Source organism: Arvicanthis niloticus, chromosome 5 (assembly GCF_011762505.2).
Source record: "Arvicanthis niloticus isolate mArvNil1 chromosome 5, mArvNil1.pat.X, whole genome shotgun sequence".
Classification (NCBI taxonomy): Eukaryota; Metazoa; Chordata; class Mammalia; order Rodentia; family Muridae; genus Arvicanthis; species Arvicanthis niloticus.
The window spans coordinates 91938606-91958408 of NC_047662.1; the positions used below are offsets into that span (position 1 = coordinate 91938606).

At 37.7% G+C, this 19803-nt stretch overlaps 1 protein-coding gene across 3 annotated transcripts; it reads left to right on the top strand.

Annotated features, from left to right (window-relative positions):
- Positions 1 to 698: 698 nt before the first annotated feature.
- On the top strand, positions 699 to 5395 carry LOC117709176 (olfactory receptor 13C3-like). Of its 3 annotated transcripts, none has more exons than XR_013110674.1 (3): positions 699 to 802; positions 1445 to 1688; positions 2163 to 3297. XR_013110674.1 is itself a non-coding variant. In XM_076934972.1 (3 exons), the coding sequence occupies exon 3, from the start codon at positions 3383 to 3385 to the stop codon at positions 4334 to 4336; it is 954 nt and encodes a 317-aa protein (XP_076791087.1). In that variant the 5' UTR covers positions 699 to 802; positions 1445 to 1688; positions 3305 to 3382; the 3' UTR covers positions 4337 to 5395. The 3 variants fall into 3 exon arrangements, 2 of the variants coding, with proteins under 2 accessions (XP_076791087.1, XP_076791088.1); XM_076934972.1 differs by lacking the exon at positions 2163 to 3297 and adding an exon at positions 3305 to 5395; XM_076934973.1 differs by lacking the exons at positions 1445 to 1688; positions 2163 to 3297 and adding an exon at positions 3305 to 5395 and having other exon boundaries at positions 711 to 802.
- The last annotated feature ends 14408 nt before the right edge of the window (positions 5396 to 19803 follow it).

A 19803-nucleotide genomic window follows, 5' to 3' on the forward strand; every position in this document is an offset into this window, starting at 1 on the left:
GACCCAGCTATACCACTCCTGGGCATATATCCAGAAAATGCCCCAACAAATAACAAAGACATATGCTCCACTATGTTCATAGCAGCCTTATTTATAATAGCCAGAAGCTGGAAAGAACCTAGATGCCTTCAACAGAGGAATGGATACAAAAAATGTGGTACATTTACACAATGGAATATTACTCAGCTATTAAAAATAATGAATTCGAGAAATTCTTAGGTAAATGGATGGAACTAGAAAATATCATCCTGAGTGAGGTAACCCAATCACAATATTGTGCCTGCTCTGCTAAGAAAGTGATTCTGTTTCAGAACTTAGAGAATTTTCAGACAACCTCTATATGTCTGTTTTGCAGACATTCCTCAAATACTGTGGTTTAATAATACTCTAGATTCCTCCCAAACTATTTACCATGAGTACAAAAAACCCACAAATGAACAAACAAACAAACAACACCCAAATTCTGTGACCTTACTGTACTTCTGCTGCCCTTCCCTAAAGTCACTGGGAATGGAGTGACTTCTTCAGTGTTTATGCAGCTACAGTACACTCTCAGCTACACTTAATTGGGTCTGTGGGACACCGTCCCTATTGCCTGAAAGTTTCTCTATCCCACATCCCTCCCTCCAACTTTAAATTGCTTTGGGATTTGGGGAACAATTATAATAGCTGTTGCATAACAAATATTTATTCTGCCACATCTATGGAATCTGGCATATTTATTCAATCTTCAGAGTACTGAAGCTAATTCTATAAAAATGTAACTGGTTCTTATAAGGGGTGAAAATTCATCAGTCTAAGGGTGAGTCAATTAAGTCAATTAAAGCCTTTCTGTAATTAAAGGCATTCATTATTATGCATTAATAATACAAATGACCAGAAGACATGTATCAAGTAATTTATTTTTCCCAAATACTTCTGTAAATTATTACCTTATATTGTATTTTTTATAATTATTAATCTTTAAAGAAGCTTCCACATACTTTTTCTGTTACAATATGTAATGTAATATGTGTAATATACATAAAAGATTAAGGTAAATCCAAAACAGATTATAAAATGAGAGGGATTCTCAAACCAAGGCTGTAATTCTACTCTGAGTACTTTTCCTTGGTGCTAAATCTATTTCATATGTGTTTCAATGAGTGCTGAGTACCTCTGTTACCATCAGTGCTGACACTAGTGGGTATCTAGTTAAGATTTTTTTCTTGTTAGTACTGACTAAAAGAAGCTAAAAGATAATTAAGTCTGTTACTAGCGAACAATTTGGGTACATTAAGTTACCCTGGACTCGACTCTGTATATACTGTAGGGAGAAAAGGCTTAGAAAGTAAAAGTTGTTGCATTCAGTAGAAACCCTGTACCGTGTCTAGTCACTGTGCTTGAGGAAAAGTATAAACAAGGCAGACACACTGATTTCTCCTCTTACTTATTTTCTACCCAGAAGTGAACCCACTTAGAGTGTCAGGAGCAGAAGAAAAACCAAAGATGGCAAGACAGGCTTAGTTCTGGGTGGCTTTGGGTAGGTGATGGGATTTCAACCAAGGAGAAAAAGACTGAGATCTGTGACAGGAGAAGCCATTCAAGTCATCTAAGAGGCACAGGCATGACATTTGTCTGGATGAGAAAGATGGTCTCCATATGCCTGGACTCCACTATGATAGGAGTCAGCATGGCCACATGTCCTGGTGAGTCAACATGCCTCCTTCCCTTTTCATGTCTCTGTATGAATCCTTCTGCTAATGCATGTGACCCAGTGTCTCTTGAGCAATTTCTGAAATTCACTTGCAGGGAAATTTGATTTATCAAGTGCTATTAGATAAGTGTGAAATCATTGCCCTGTTTTTTCTGGGCAATGTTTAATCAATACAGTTCATTTACCACTGTGACAAATTTCTCTCTGGTTCTTGCTGACTGCTCTCTGTTGTTGACAATAGAATTTCTATAGACAGTTTTAGTGTTACCAGTCAGGCAAGGCTTTCAATGGTCCCCATTTACTGCTTTCCTAGGTACACTTACCATCACACGCTCACAGAGGCAGCCTCAAATAAATGGATGTGCAGCCAATCTGCCTTCTCTTAACTCTGGCTCAGCTTCTCATATTACATTTGCCCATCTTATTTTCTTTTCTTAACCTATTTAATCCTTTCCATTTTTTTTAGATCCAGAATGTCCAGAACAGTCCTTTGAGTCTCCTTTGATGATTATTTCTCATAAACATCAACCATTTTGCAAATGTATAATTTTAACCGAAGATACAGAATACTAGTCTTCACAATGTATCTTTCTATACACCTTTTCCGTGTACTAAATTCCATTGCCAAACTCATATTGGCAATTCCTTATATTACTAACACTTATTGTTTTTAGAATGAGATTGGTTTCAAAGTAAACTACTAGCAATGTTCTAAAACATTATTGTAGTTTGGTACAAATTGGTTATGTGTTTAAAAATGTGTCTTTAAATTTCTCTAATATTTATCATTATGTTAATCTGTGGTTGTCTATAAAATGTAAAAGAATTATTGTTCTTGAATCTCTCACGATGTCTATGCCAGCCTGTATAATTTGGCAAAATGAAACATATTTGAATCTGAAAAAAGTCAGAAGCACTGAATGCATCAACTTTGTGTTCATTTGAGTTTTTCATTACTACTATCCTTTTAAACAAGTAAATTGCCAAAATGAACTCTTGTGCTGCAGAATAAAAGAATGTACTGTGTCATGCTTTGCCAAGATTCCCCATAACATTTTTGTGGATCTGGTCTGTGTAATGGTCTTGTCATAGGAATAATCACACAAAATGCTAAGAGTAGGCTTAAAATATGAAGGTAACAGCTACGTTTTTGATTTGTTGCTAAATTTTAGCTTGTACCATTTAATTTTTTGTGAGTAGATGTTGGTAATATGCAATTAAAAGGATTAATAGTGTATGTAATATCAGGCATAAAAAGAAATATTATTCAAAAAATAAATGTTGTTAAAATTTTTTGACTATTATCAAACACTGACTCACAATTACAGTCTTTTATTTTTTAAGTAGAACTTTGTTTTATCTTCTTCATTGCTAGTTTTCTAGGGCAGGTGAAATGAAGCCAGAGGTTTGGGGATATCCATTTAGGAATGTTTCTCAACATCACTTTTTGAATGTGCATCTGATATGGATAGATAGTCACTTGTTGCCAATGGGCATGCATACTTCCAACATAATTTCACTATATTCAATAACATATATTATTGGGGATATTAATACCAGAGATTAAGAAATGAGCCCTTTCTAATACATAAAAAATGATTTTTTCAGGTACTTTGTAACATTTGTTTTGGGGGCAGTGGATATGTGCTATGGTAGATCTTTCAATGATGGCTGACCGTGGCTGACATGGATAAACATAACCAGACATTTGTCTCTGAATTCCTTCTTTTGGGTCTTTCTGGATACCCAAAGACTGAGGTCATTTACTTTGTTATTATTCTGGTCATGTATCTAGTGATTCTAACTGGCAATGGTGTTCTGATCATAGCGAGCATCTTTGATTCCCACCTTCACACACCCATGTACTTTTTCCTGGGCAACCTGTCTTTCTTGGATATCTGCTACACAACATCTTCTATACCTTTAACGCTGGTGAGTCTAATTTCAAAGAAAAGAAACATTTCTTTCTCTGGTTGTGCAGTGCAGATGTTCTTTGAATTTGCAATGGGATCAACAGAATGCTTGCTTCTTGGCATGATGGCTTTTGATCGCTATGTGGCCATCTGCAACCCTCTGAGATACTCTATTGTCATGAACAAAAAAGTGTACATATCCATGGCATGTGCATCATGGTTTTCTGGTGGCATCAATTCAGTTGTGCAAACATCCCTTGCCATGCAGTTGCCTTTCTGTGGGAATAATGTTATTAATCAATTTACATGTGAGGTCTTAGCTGTCCTCAAGCTGGCATGTGCTGATATATCTCTCAATATCATTACCATGGTGATATCAAATATGGTCTTCCTGGTTCTTCCAATACTAGTCATCATTTTCTCTTACCTGTTTATCCTCCACACAATCTTGAGAATGAACTCAGCCACAGGGAGACGCAAGGCATTTTCTACCTGCTCTGCCCACCTGACTGTGGTGGTCATATTTTATGGAACCATCTTCTCTATGTATGCAAAACCCAAGTCTCAAGATCTGACTGGGGAAGAGAAGTTCCAAACTTCAGATAATATCATGTCTTTATTTTATGGAGGAGTTATACCCATGTTGAATCCAATCATTTACAGCTTGAGGAATAAGGATGTTAAAGCTGCCATAAAATACATACTGAAACGAAAGTGCATTCCATAAAGACGTCCACAAACACAGGTTTTTGTGTTGCAAGCATGAGATCGACTCAGCAGCAAATCTGTGAGAACATTTTAATTAATTATCTATTCAATTTGGAAAAACCTTGGCTACTTGGTTACCTCCCAAAGATTTAAGGTAAGTCCCTAGTGCTGAAGACACCATGAACTTCTGAAACAGAACTCAGAGGAAACTGAACTGGACTCAAAAGCTTCCTTCTGATGACTAGCTTTTATGGTTCCAGAAAACACCATGCAAGCTGTATAAAGAGGGAGACAATCAACAGTCTTACTCAGCTCTGATGCCTATGAGCCATTTCAATGAACGGTATGCACAGTAACCATAAGGGCATAGTAATGGCATACATGCCTGTGTGGTGACCAACACTTCTCTAATTGGACTTAACACCCGCCCAACAAAAGGGAGACCATGTCTGGTTCTAGAAATCAAGATAACTACCCAATGTTGATGAATAATCTGGAGATGGGAGATATAGCCTTTCCCAGGGAAGAGCACACCAGTTAGTTTTACAGTTCCAAATGGTAATCCCTGAAAACATGCATATAGGTAGTATTATATGGACTGAACAGTTTATATTTAGCAATTTACGTATACAAATATACGTAATTGCTAGTAATGAAGGAAAAGATATGCATACAACAACAATTAGGTAAAATGGCCATAAATTTGAGAGAAAGGAGGGGTACATGATAGGGTTTGAAGGGAAGAAAGGGAAGGGAGAAAAGTTGTAATTAAATTATAATCTCAGAAACAAAATAAAAAGAGAACCCTTGGTTAGGGGGAGATATTTTCATTCTTTGCTGTCACTAGTCATGTTCAGCGATATTTACTGAGGATAGAGTTTGCTTCAAATGGATCTTCAAACATGTCTTGATCTCTCAAACACCATAAATTCCGATTTTAATCCTATTCTTGGTAATGTCTGAATTAAGTGCATCAGATGGGCTGTGTGGAAACACTATGGAATGACTGCATCCAAACTCAGGAAACAGAGAGACAAGTGTGCCAATATTTCTATTTCCAAAACCCTAACAAATTTTTTTGGTTTTACTACCCGTTCTTTCAAATCCACAGTTGACTTGCTAGTGATAAATCAAGTAAGTCAAGTTCCAAGTATTCTTTCAAGATTTACTAAGTTGGAAAATACGATTACTGAGGTCAGTGTCATGGTAAGTGAAGTTCAGGTGCCATAAGTGAGGTATCAAGGCTACTGTTTCATAACACATCTTCTATTCAAAGCCACTCATTATTAGAGCCAGATATATGCCTCTCCTGTCCACCCCATTCATATTAATCACATCTTCCACATGCACATCTGCATGAAGAGATCAAGGAAGATGAAGAAATGGGGATGTTCAATGAGTGGCGGGAGGAATTTCCATACTGCCCGCAGGAGGGAACACAACCTAAAGTAAGGATCATGAAAGAGAGTTGGTTAGGGTTTGGGGTCCTTGGGTAGCTGGAAGAACTAGCATCAGATTTGATGAGTTGAGGCCTGCTGCATCCTCAAGAAAGCAAGCTGGCAGAGGAGGTAGTCTAGAAGAGATGAAGGTGGGTATACATGGCAAAAAGCCAACAGAAATGCTTTCACATCTCCCTGAGATGTTCTCACAGGTTCAGGAAGAAGAAAGATTACAAATCTCAGCAGAGCAGCATTCTTTAAATTCATAATCTCATTATGCAATGTTAAAACATCCAGAGAGGTATTAGACTCTAGCAGAATGGGCTATGGAGCTAAACAACGAATTCTCAACTGAGGAAACTTGAATGGCCAAGAAGCACCTAAAGAAATGTTCAACAACCTTAGTCATCAGGGAAATGCAAATCAAAACAACAGTGAGATTCCACCTCATATCAGTCAGAATGGCTGAGATCAAAAACTCAGGTGATAGCAGATGCTGGCAAGGATGTGGAGAAAGAGGAACACTCCTCCATTGTTGGTGGGATTGCAAGCTGGTACAACCACTCTAAAAATCAGTCTGGTGGTTCCTCAGAAAATCTGACATAGTATTACCTGAGTACCCAGCTATACCATTCCTAGGCATATACTGAAAAGATACCGCAACATATAACAAGGACAAATGCTCCACTACGTTCATAGCAGCCTTATTTATAATAGCCAGGAGCTGGAAAAAACCTAGATGTCCATCAACAAAGGAATGGATACAGAAAATGTGGTACATTTACATAATAGAGTATTACTCAGGTATTAAAAACAATGAATTTATGAAATTCTTATGCAAATGGATGGAACTAGAAAATATCATCCTGAGTGAGGTAACCCATCACAAAAGAACACACATGGTATGAACTCACCAGTAAGTCAATATTAGCTCAAAAGCTTGCAATACACAAGATACAATTCACAAACCACATGAAGCTCATGAAGAAGGAAGACCAAAGTATATGTGGGTTCTTCTTGGAAGGAGTAACAAAATACTCATAGGAGCAAATATGAAGATAATGTGTAAAACAGGAAGTGAAGGAGGGGCCATCAAGAGACTACCCCACCTGGGGATCCATTCCATGTGCAGATACCAGGATACCAGGATACCAGGATGTGTATGCTGAGAGGAGCCTGATAATTAAAAAAAAAGAAATTCACAATGATTATCATTATAATTAGAAAAAAGTTTAAAGATACGTGTAGGATATTTGGCATAATCCTAATACTTTTCTGGGTGTGTTAACTTTGCATAGTGAGATTGTGCATTTAAAGAATGCTGCTCTGTTGACCTTTGATGCTGCAGATAATGCGGATAAAATTATCCATGGCCTGAGGTCAGTATTTCCATTTTGGTCAAACCTTAGAAATGGCATATATAGCTTGATCAGGCTAGTCCTTCTTGTCCTGGGAATACTTTTATTTCTGCCTATTGTGTTAAAGCTTATCTTTAACAACATCAACATGTTGGTAGCCAAAGTACATGGCTTAAACCTGAAAATGGACCCCCAGACAGAGTTATTGAATTAACTGGCTGGCAAGTCAAGGTTGAGTAAGATTCTGCACAGAACCTTATTAACCTAAGACAGAAGTGCATTGCTTTTGATAATTCATATTCCACAATGGGTAAGAAAAGCATTCTTGTCAGAACGACCTAAGACAGGTTCAGTGTTGTTAACAAAATAAAAAAGGGGGAGAGGTGGAGAGCCTTTGGGGCTGCTTGGAAAAAGACTGACATGGGCCAAGGACAAGGAAAGGGGCTGCTTGGCAGGAATATGACATTGGCCAAAAACAAGGAAGTAGGCTTCAAGCAGGAATCTGACATTAGACTAGAACAAAGAAGTAATTTCAGGTAGGAATCTAAATCTTAGGCTACAACAAAGAAGTAATCTCAGGCAGGAATCTAAATATTAGGCTAGAACAAAGAAGTAGGCCTCAAACATGAAAATGACCTTGGGCTAGGATAGGGAAGTAGGCTCAGATACTTTGGTCATCCTGATAAGCCTTTAGAAACAGTGATCATGGGAGTGTTCACATAATTGTGTTTTATGCCCTGCTTTTCCTTTTTGTGCTTATTGTATTTCTTGTTCCTCGACTATTTGCATCTAATGTATTGCTAGACCCTCAACCTAGAACTAACCTTAATACATACATGTAATCAAAATGGTATAAAAGTATTAAGGAAGAGGGGGTATATGATAGGGGGTTCTAGGGAGGGGAAATGGGGAAAGCGAATGACATCTGTATAGTAAATAAATAAAATATCCAATAAAAATAAATAAATAAAACAAAAAGAAATGTAAATACATAAAATATCCAATAAAAAGAGAGAAAAAGATAAAAACATTTACTTTATGTCTATCTATCTATCTATCTATCTCTCTATCATCTATCTATCTATCTATCTATCTATTTATCTTGTGTTCTGAATGTATAATATGTTATTTATTTATTTTTCTTGTTTCATCTGCTTTATTAGTGTTTTCTTTTTTCCCAATTTTATTAAATATTTTATTTACACTTCAGATGCCATCCCCTTTCCCCATTCCCCCTCTTAGAAAACCCCTATCCCATGTCCCCTTTCTCTTTTTGCATTTATACATTTTTTAAAAATGTTAATCAAAGGCTTTATAAGTTTGGTATTGCTCAATCAGAGGTGTAACCCACTAACCAACCTAGATATATCAACTATCTTTGATTGGTGGAGATACATGAGCATCTGCCTCCCTGTCTCCCCACTCTTTCTCTCTTTCATCACCTAGCTTCTCCTCTCCTTCTTCTCCTCCTCTTCTTACTCCTCTTCCTCTCAGTACTCCTCCTACCTTAGCTCCTCCTACATATCACCCTTCCTGTTAAAATGAAACTTTTCTCTCAAAATACAATTAGAGCATAATTATGCCAATTTGTACCAGTGAGGTAAAAGATAGTCCTAATACCCAGTCCATCCTTTTGTTGACTAACCAGCACCTCTGTCATCTATCCTAACTAAAACATTTAGTTCTGAACCTGGCTTTAGGGTGAATGTCAGCTGACGACCATCCACTCAAATCTTTTCTCTCAAGGTAAATAGCCAGGATTGGCTATGAGGCTATAAGTTTTCAACCCCATCAGAAATCCAGAATGACTGAGTTAACTATAATTGTGGGAAGCACAAAGCATAGCTTCTAAAACTTAGCCAATTTATAGAGACCTCTGAACACCTGGACACTCCCTCTACTTCAAAACGTTGGAGCATCTGTTCTTCTGCCTTCTGGCCCAGGATCATCTGACAGACCTTAGTGCTGCAGAATTATTAAGGGCTGATTACTCTGTCTAGGCAGATATAATCAGTCGACTATTCTGCAAGTGTGTCCTTTTCTGGACAGTAATTTGTCTGTAGATGGGAAGAGGCAATTCTTGTCTAGTGGCTGTCTCACCACAACTGGAGTAACTCCAAAGATGCTCAATTTTAATAAGTTATTTAACTTAAACTTTTTTAAATATCACAAAACAGAAGTTAAATGTATTTATGATTGTTCCATGTATAAGGATTCCATGTTAAGATACTATTAGTCACACTGACTATTCATCCTGGATTTGAATCTATATCCATCTAATACAGAGTCCTGTACAATACGCTGATCTGTGCTTAATTATCTGGTTTTCAATTTGTTTAGTCTTGTAGATTTTGAGAAAAGGATTCAATTTGCTCTTCCTCTATGGCTATCACTCTTACAACTCTTCATATTTTCACATTCCTCCTTCAGAGAATTTCCTTCAGAGAGTTCAGGAGGCGTAGGTGTAGCTAATGACTCATCAAAATGGTAACCACTGGGTTCTTCAGGACAGCCCTTAAGGCTGTGGAAGAGAACTCTAAAAACATGAGTTCAAAATACATAATTTCTCACCAATGCAAAATAGAGAGGATAAAATACGAATTGTGTAAGGAGCTTCGTGGATCTAAAGGAACAGAGGCAGCTGGGTTATTAGCTTGTTTTATGGTATTAGGCATAGATCCCCTACTGTGGAGAGTAGGCTTGGATTGATTACCTGAAGGGAAAGGAGATAAGAAAACACAGGTAAAAGAAAGGAGGCAGAAGATTGTGGGTGAAAAAGTAAATTGGGAGGGAAGTTGGGGATTGTGGAGATGAGAGTAGGGTGTTGGGAAAATATTAACTGAGATAGACAGAGTATAAAGAATTCACATGGAAGCCTGCTGTCTTGCAACCCAAATAAAAATACTACAGAGGGATTGGAGCGAGTTACCCTGCATAGCTAGAACATGGTTCTCATTGAAGGAGAGGGTTACTGAACATAAGTCTCTAGACTCAGGTGTAGACTACTTCCATAGAAGTGGGTCAGGGATGTCCTAGGCTCTTGCCAATTGTTTTGATTGTCCATGAGAAATAGAGGATAAGACTATGGCTGAAGACACCACCGCCTTTGTTACAAGATGCTGAGAAAGTAAGCTGATACCAAGCTGGAAACGTCTTCCCAGCTGATCTGCCTTCCAAGCACTGGAGGTGTGGGTACAGGAGGAGAAAAGGTATCATTAGCTTTGCCCAGATGTGGATCCTATGAACCATGACCAATTTGCCAGGTAAGATGTGCCCATCTGCATGATAGTGACATAACGCGTGGAGTAACTAATTGCCTTCTGATTGGATCAGAAAACACATGTTTAAAGTATTCTTGGTTCACATGAGATCACAGTCAACGTAGTACCTCATTATTTCAGTTGTAGTATGTTTTTTCTACAAATGAGAAAATCTTTTTCTCTGATCATAATAAACCCATAGAATGGATATATTACCACATGGAATCTGTAGCTTCCAATCAATTTTAGATCATTTCTTGATAATGCTTTAAACAAAATGCTTGGTTAAAATCCTATGTTGAATTTAGTGTTCACGCCTTTTTAGTCGCTGAATCTCTCAATTTGAAGCAGGCCCATCTTCGCTCTTACATCTTGAATAATTTCAAAGACTACAATCCATATGCGCTGCAGAATATCCTTCAGTTGAAGTCACTGTGATGGATCCTGAAGAAAGAGGACTTGGTAGGAAAATGACAAAGTTCATGATCTATTGTTCTCTTTGCATTCTGGATAGAAGTCTATGACTTCAATATGACTCATTATTAGCAGAGTTAACTTGGAACATGTAATGATGATGGTTTTGTCATCATAAAATAACTTTCTGTATTTCATCTTAATGTGTTATTGTATTGTTCTTCATCAAAATTTCAATTTATTCATTTTATATCCCTATGCACTCCTAGTTTTTAAATTAAATGTGTTCTAGTAATTTAGTATCATCATTTTCATGATACTATATAAAAATTACTTCAAGGATCATATATAAATTCTCAGTGCTTTAAAAATGTATTACTCTTCAAGTTTCCCTCAGATTCACTCTCCTCTCCCTACTTATTAAACTTTGATCAAACTTAGTGACCATTAAAAAATTCTTTCAAAATTTATTTGTGCTGCCCCAATATTTTTGGATGTGTGATTTTCCATGAAAGAGCAGCCAACTTATTGGAGCTAACTCCTACTTATGTTGTGCATATATATTATTTACCCCATTTCTGTCTTAGTATCTGTCAGTCAGCTTTCCTTTGCAGATGCCCTTCTCAACCAGGTATTGGGACTCATAGCCCATCTTTCATGGGATGCCCCTTTTATGATATACGTACTCTGGAAACCTGGATGAGCCTCTTCCACAATAGCACCTCCTTTCCTCGGACAACCCTCCAAAATACTATGCTGCACTGAGAAAATCAGCCACCCTCAATATTATTTTGTAATTAAAACTTTCGCTGAGCAGACTTTGAGTACATACATCAAGTGGTTCAGGCTACTTCGGGCTGGAAAGCTGTGCGTGACAATTCAATGATATATGATAATTATTTTGTAAAAATGTTCTGCTAGACATTTTAAGGATTTTGTTTTATTTTCAGATAAAAATGCCAACCAAGGAGTATACAGGGAGGGATCCATGGCTCCAGATACATATGTAGCAAAGGATGTCTTTATCTGGCATCAGTGGGAGGAGAGGCCCTTGGTCCAATGGAAGTTTGATGTCTCTGGCGTAAGGGGATGCTGGAGCAGTGGGGCAGAAGATGGTAGTTTGTTGTTGGTGGTAGCAGCCTCATAGAAACAAAGGGGAGGGAGGAGAGGGCAGATGTTGGAGCGGGGTTTGTGGAAGGGTAACAGGGAAGTGGGATATCATTTGAGATGTAAACAAATAGAATGATTAATTTAAAAAAGTATGCCTGGGCATCATGGTACCTTTAATCCCAGAACTCAGAAAGCAGAAGTAGACTCTCTGTGAGTTCCAGGCCAGTATGATTTACAGAGTGAGTACTAGGAGAGAGAAAGAGAGAGAGAGAGAGAGAGAGAGAGAGAGATAGATAAAGTGAGAACGTGTTTTTAAAAATAAAGAAAAGAAAGAAGGAAAGAAGGACAGAAGGAAGGAAAAGAAAAAGAAGAAAGGAAAAAAAGAAGAGAGAAAAAGAAGAAAGGAAGGAAGAGAGAAAAGGTATCAGGGCTCCGTGGTTAAGAACACAGGCTCTTTCTTTAAGAGAACCTGTGTTCCACTCCCATCACACACAATGCAGCTCACAACCATCCTTGACTCCAGTTCCAGAAGGATCTAACAGTCTCTTCTCAGACACACACAATAGCAAAAACACCCACACTCATAAAAGAAACTGAAAGAAGACAGTAACTCCTTTTGGAAAAAGGAGTGCTTTTGGTGCTCTTTGAAGGAATGCTGTATCAGTGAATTATTAAAACCACTTGGCTCCTGGCGGGTCACACATTCTGCACCCAGACAAGAGCTCTCTGGATTTGCAAATCACATACACACACACACACACACACACACACACACACACACATCAGCTAATTTTGATATGCATTGACTATCTCAATGCCTGGGCATTTCTAATCCTCCCGATGGCTAACATACATTTCCCTCCAGTATTCCTGGCTTAACATTTTCTTTTGTTTTCCTTTTTGCTATTACTTTGTGTTTTACAACATTTTCTTTTTTTTTTCCTTTCTGTATTTTTTTTATTGAATATTATATTTACATTTCAGATTTTATGCCCTTACCCCATTCTCCCCACCACCCAGGAACATTCTGTCCCATCCCCCCTCTTCATGCTTCTATGAGGATGTGCCCCCACCAACCCTCTCCCCCCTCCCCACCCTCGAATTTCCTCCCACTCGGTGTTCAGCCTTCATGGGACCAAGGATCTCCTCTCCCACCTATGCTGGACAGGGCCATCCTCCCCTTCATGTACAGATGGAGTCATGGGTCCCTCCCTATGTGTTCTCAGGCTGGTGGTTTAGACCCTGGGGAGTTCTGGTTGGTTGGTATTGTTGCTTTCCTCATGGGGCCACAAACCCTTTCAGCTCCTTCAGTCTTCCCTCTAACTTCTCCAGTGGGAAACCCTTGATCAGATCAGTGGTTAGCTGTGAGCATTTGACTCTGAATGTGTCAGAATCTGGCAGACCTCTAAGGAGACAGCTATATCAGGCTCTTGTCAGCATGCACTTCCTGACATCCACATCAGTGTCTACCTTTGGTGACTGCATATGGGATGGATACCCTGGTGGAATGGTCTCCAGACAGCCCCTCCTTCAGTTTCTGTCCCACACTTTGTCTTCATATTTGCTCCCTTGAGTATTTTGTTACTCCTTCTAAGTAGGATTGCAAGCTGGTACAACCAACCACTCTGGAAATCAGTCTGGCGGTTCCTTGGAAAATTGGACATAGCATTACCTGAGGATCCAGCTATACCACTCCTGGGCATATACCCAGAAGATGCTCCAACATATAACAAGGACATATGCTCCACTATTTCATAGCAGCCTTATTTATAATAGCCAGAAGCTGAAAACAACCCAGATTTCCTTCAACAGAGGAATGGATACAAAAAATGTGGTACATTTACACAATGGAGTATTACTCAGCTATTAAAAATAATGAATTCGAGAAATTCTTAGGTAAATGGATGGAACTAGAAAATATCATCCTGAGTTGGGTAACCCAATCACAAAAGAACACACATGGTATTTACTCACTGATAAGTGGATATTAGCCCAAAAGCTTGAAATAGCCAAGATTCAACTCACAGACCACCTGAAGCTCATGAAGAAGGAATACCAAGTGTGGATGCCTCAGTCCTACTTAGAAAGAGTAACATTTTCTAAATCTATGCATTATCTTTGCTGCCCTGTTACCTTCTGGGCAGTGTTCCCCACCCTCATAGGGCCACTTTCTCTTTCCATCGGCATTGCTGGAAGATTTCTTTTCTGCATCTCTTAAATCTGATCCTTCTCCTTCTGAGTTATGGTGATTCTCATTTTCGCCTCTCCCCTGGTCCCTTGCAGGTCCAATCTAAAAGTCCAGCTTCTGCCTTTCTGTCCAGCCATTGGCTGTATGACAATTCATTTTTATCAATTAAAGCCAGCTAGGGGCAGGGACCCTCAGGTCTGGAAGCACATCTTTGGAAGCGGGATTAATACAAACCATTGAACCAATTCCCAACAGAATGTATATAAATTTGACATAGTTTGCAGCAATTGTTTATTTAAGAATAATATTCATTGTAAACTTTATTTGATCCAGCCCTAGTAATCTCTTTGATATCATAGCCACTCTTTTACTTCTTCTTATTTTTCTTCATAGTTGAAGGTTATTTGATACTGTACCAAAGACTTTTGTGCCTATAGTTTGGTGAAGACAAGTGCATAAATTCCAGTTGTCTTAGCTCCTCATATTAATTCTGGAACTTGATCTATATTTTTTTATTATCCTTTCAATTTTTAATGAATGGATTTAGTAGTAAGTACTGCCATCTGTCTTTAATTAGCATGACATTGGGTTTCACATGGTGAACAGTTACCCCAGTTCTGAAATTGGGAGAGTCTAATGCATGATTATGGCGTCAATGAAAATGGTGTAATGGAGGAAAAGCCAGGGTATCAGGAAGGAACACAAGTGATGAGATGGTTGTTAGGGCTTACCAAGAAGGAGAAGTGTGAAGAGGAAGCTAAAACAGCATATGCAATTGGCACTAGATGCAAAGACAGTGATGTAATGGTCTCACTGTTAGTTGCTGGAGTACATCATGTACGCGGGGGGGCTGTGGGAATGCATACAGGGAAAGATGGTCAAAGACAGAGCTGCAGTGCAGACTGGAGCCACATCAAATGCCCAAATTAAATAAAAAGTCAGAATAGAATAAACAAACCAAAGTACTATGAAATAAAATTTTAAAACAGAGGTCTGAAATATGCATTTTATTTAATAAAGTAGATGTATGGCTGGATTCCCAAGGGAAGGCACAAATTAATTTTTTTTGCTGTTTTTAAACATTAACTCATTTCTTATACCACATATTTCTGTATTTTATGACCTCCTAGTCATTTTCTTAGAGTAATATACTGAGATGATTAAACTTTACATTTTTTTTAGCTGAAATTCTATGACTTGGCATATGACCTTAGTTTCTTTTACTGTTTACATTTAGAATCATTCCTATAAATACAGGAACTCATTTTGTGCCTAAGCTCAAAGGTGGAGCTTTCCTGCAGAACTATGAAACACATCAGTTTTTCATAGCTCAAGCGCCTCTGTTTTCCTCAGCCTGAGGAGATAGGATTGGGCACAGGATCACTGTACCACAGAACAAAGGAATTAGTCTATCAAAAGCAGAGTCCTTGATTCATGTGTATGAAGAGAATTTTGCCACAAACATATTCACCCATCATAGAGCCTGGTAGGGAGGAAACTGATTTTTTTCTTCCTTTAGCTAAACTGATTTTTACACTATGAAGAACGAAGATGTGGAAGACGCACATCTGTAATAATAAAAAACAAAACCATTACACTGCCCAACATTATAGTAGTTTCATCCAAAGAAATTCCCCTGTGAGCCAGTTGACAGAGGCTAATGTTCCAGAAACAAATGACTAATGTTGTATTTTCTATAGAGCAACCATTATGAAAAACATGGTTTCTGTCAATGAGTTGAGAAGAGAGCTGCCACTTGAGTGTAGAATGCCTTCCTTAGGGTGACCCAGTATTGCAGGGGTTCCAGTTGGTCTTGTACCCATCATACCCATGGCTGCCAAAAGGACATAGTCCACGGATCCCATACTGTAGGACATAGACATGTAAATAACACATAGTACATCTTATAAAGAAGAATTTTCTTTTCTGGGGAAAAAATGGTTCAGTATCATGGAGACAAAAGAGGCATGTACCAAATGTTTAGGAAGAAATACTCCCTTGGAAGAGGAACATAGGCATATGTAGGCAGGAATCCTAAAGAGTTAGGATGGGTAAGATGGTGATTCTCTGGGAGAATTACTAGAAATTCATCAAACATAGTACACAAAGAAATTATTTAGTTATTGGGTACTCTGGAAGCCCCTGAAGAATCACCCAGTTTCTGTCCAGTTGGTCCTTTCTACTTTTTTGTATATACTTAGAATTTGAGGAATTTAATAGTGTTATCATACAGAGAGAGAGAGAGAGAGAGAGAGAGAGAGAGAGAGAGAGAGAGAGAGAAAGAGAGAGAGAGAGAGGTAATTGGGAGGCAGGCAGTACATGAACCAATCAGCATTGGCCAGTGTAACAGCAGCTCAACAGCTTTGAGTTATGCTCTTGTGATTCCTCTGCTTGTTCACAATGCAGTTGATTGAAGACGCAGAAAATGACATTGATAGCTTCTGAACAATGAATGTGCCTATAGTCTATTTCCTGAGATGGTAATGCGCTTGGCCTAAGGCAGGGGAGAACTATTAGCATTTTTACTGAGCAACTGTTGTTTCTGATGCAGACATTATACACAGCCCACTTTGATACCCATAGTTTGGAGGCAGACTATGGTAATCTGTTCAATAAAGATTTATTTACTTGATGTTAGTGAATGGTAATGTCAGCCACTAATAGCATCAGTCACTTAGGGTTTTGTCATTTACAGATGTTCATATATTTTCATCATGAAAATTCTCTGGGGAAATAAATATGTGAGAAAAATTTCTATTCATATTATATTAAGTGAACAAACTATTAGAGGAATTTTCCACTTCTGTATTTTAAGTCTTAGTTTCTGAAATTACCTGCTATTGCTCTCTTGAAATTACCTGAATCAGTCTGGAGGCGTAGCTCAGTGGTAGGGCCTTGCCTACCACATCCAATGTTCTCTCTCTCTCTAGTGTATTAATCAGATGTGAGGATTTGAATGATAATGAGAAATTGAATGCTTAGTTCCCAGTTGGTGGACTGTTGGGAAAGATTGGGCATGGTCTTGTTGGAGAAGGTGTGTCACTGGAGTGGCTTTTAATTTTCAAAAGTCCACACCAGGGCTAGTCACCTTTTTCTCTGCCTGCTGGCTGTACATCAGGATGTAAAGCTCTTACCTAGTTCTCCATCAGCATGCCTGCCTTCCTGCTGCCACACTTCTTGCCATGATGATAATGGAGTGGCTCGCCGAAAGTCCCTGGTTAAATGTTTTCATTTATAACAGTTTTCTTGGTCTTTTAAAGATATATTCTATTTGGCTTTTACATTGTGTGTGTGTTTTAGTGTTTGCATGTGAATGTGGGTGCCTAGGGAGACTAGAAGACATCTTCAGATCTTCTGGAGCTGAAACTGCAGGCAACTGTAAACTGCCTATTGTAGATAATGGGCACTGAACTGGGGATTCCTGCTCCAGAAGATATAATGTTCCCTTATGGCTTCTGCAGGCATTGTACTCATGTGCGGGCACACAGGTACACACACACACACACACACACACACACACACACACACACACACACACCATATAATTAAAAATAAAAATAAATCTTTAAAACTCCACCATTGTTATAATAATATACCTAAATATACATTATATATATAAACCTTATGTTTATATATATATAGCATATATATATATATAAACATATGTCACATATATATATGACAGACAAAATGGATAAATTGCTACTCAGTGCTTTCAAAAGTTGACTGTTTTTAGTATAAGAATTAATATCACCTTTCCTGAGATAATTGCTTGCTTCAGGGTATACTGCTTTTTATGAAAAATCTAGTTTATAATTGCCAGAGAATTTAATCTGTATAAAGGCATGTTTTTGATTTTGTTGACTATGGAAATGAGGGCACTATCCCCTTCAGCCAGAAACCTGAAGGCACACATTACAAGTGTGGGAAGTGTGACATAGACCATCACACTTCTTTCAAAAATCAGATTGGAATTTGATTATCATATTATCAAAGGAGAGCAGCACTGTTAAGGCTCCCTCTTCATCTGCCCTTGCAATTCTGATACAGGCTGGAAAGAAGCAACGGTTTGTCTGGTTTCTGTTTGGAGATTTTTGCATAAAGTTATAAATTAAGTAGAATGCCCTTTCCTTTCCAGTCAGATGTAGACATTAATTCTGATTTGAAATTGAATCTCAGAAAATAAGAATGGTAGACATATGGCATCTTAACTGTCTTTGTATGGTTGCTGCAACAGAAATCTCATTAGTAAATATTTACAAAAGAAAGTATCAATCTATTTTGATGCTTGCAAATCAGAGAGAAAAAGGGATGATTAACAAACAGTGTGAAGGAATGAAGTTTCATCATCCTTGTAATGGTAGTATCAATTTTAATAATTGATTACTACACACTCAGTTGAATATCATCATGCAGGATTTTTTTCTACATTTAAATTTATTTTTATACCAATGATTCCCAGGATCCATTACTGAACAGGAGTGAAAATTGTTAAGACTGTATTTTCTTGTAAATGAGTTTCTGTGAGATTTGTAGTACCAGGTGTTATCTTGTTTTTTTACCAAATCTTTCCTATCATTGATATTTTTCTTTCAAAATTGTGTTTTATATTTTTTTTTGTAAAACCAAGGCCCTTGTCATATGGCTATTATGCAGTTATTTTGATATTTGTTTGCAATCCGTGTTAACTAAAAGGTGATACAAATTATGTTTATGTGCTTGACTGAAAGGTGACAGAAAAGGATATCATACAATGTTGTTTGGAAATTACAAGCAAAACAAACAGAATATACAGGTTAAAGGGAGCATACAGAATATTGATGGTTAGTGTAGAGAGCTATTTTTCTACCTTTCTGAATTATCTCAATTTCAAAGATAAATAGATATGTAAAGAATGTAATTAAGGCGGAAAACATGGAAACAGTTGCTTATAATTGTACTCACGATTAACACGATTAAGAAGTCATAAATGTAAAAGCAGTTTAGATAGAGTGGGGACTATCTCAGGTGTCTAGAGAATACACTTGAGGCTCAACTCTATGTTTTATATTGAAAAGAGACCATGTGTTATCCTGACCCTTAACATCTTCAGCCTTCCATAGTTACATTAAGTCTTCCATAGTTACACTAAGTTGAAGAATTTTAGTTTTTTTATGTAATTACACACTCTCAAAATATACTGCAGACCATGGTTGGCTAATAAAGTATTTCCAGTAGAAGATGAAGCTCATGTTTGTAAAACACTCTGAGCCAACTCAAGCCCTCGTACACTCTCATCACTTCCTCCACATCATGGTCTTTTGTGGGGACCTCATTACTGATTTCCTATTTGAAGAGATGGGACTAAGTGGGACTTTTAAGTGAAAATTTCACTTCTCTATTTCATAGAACTTTTATATTTTTACAAGTTGCTCTCTTGTGCATTAACTTACCTGCTTGAAGTTCAGTATTTAGCTTTATCAAACATCATAGCTGCTGGAATGCTTGTGATTTTTTTCCATTTAAAATACGTGACATCTGTACCTTAAACAATTGTGAAATCTTTTCTACCATTTAAAATGGATCAATCAACACAATTGCTGTTGTGGACGAAAAATTAGTGGACTAGTCCATTCTCAATGTATAGATTTTAGAAATTCTAATTCTTTGTGCACTAAGAGTAAGGCATATTATTTTACCTCACACAGGAAGAGTAATTGATAGTATATGGCAGGTTC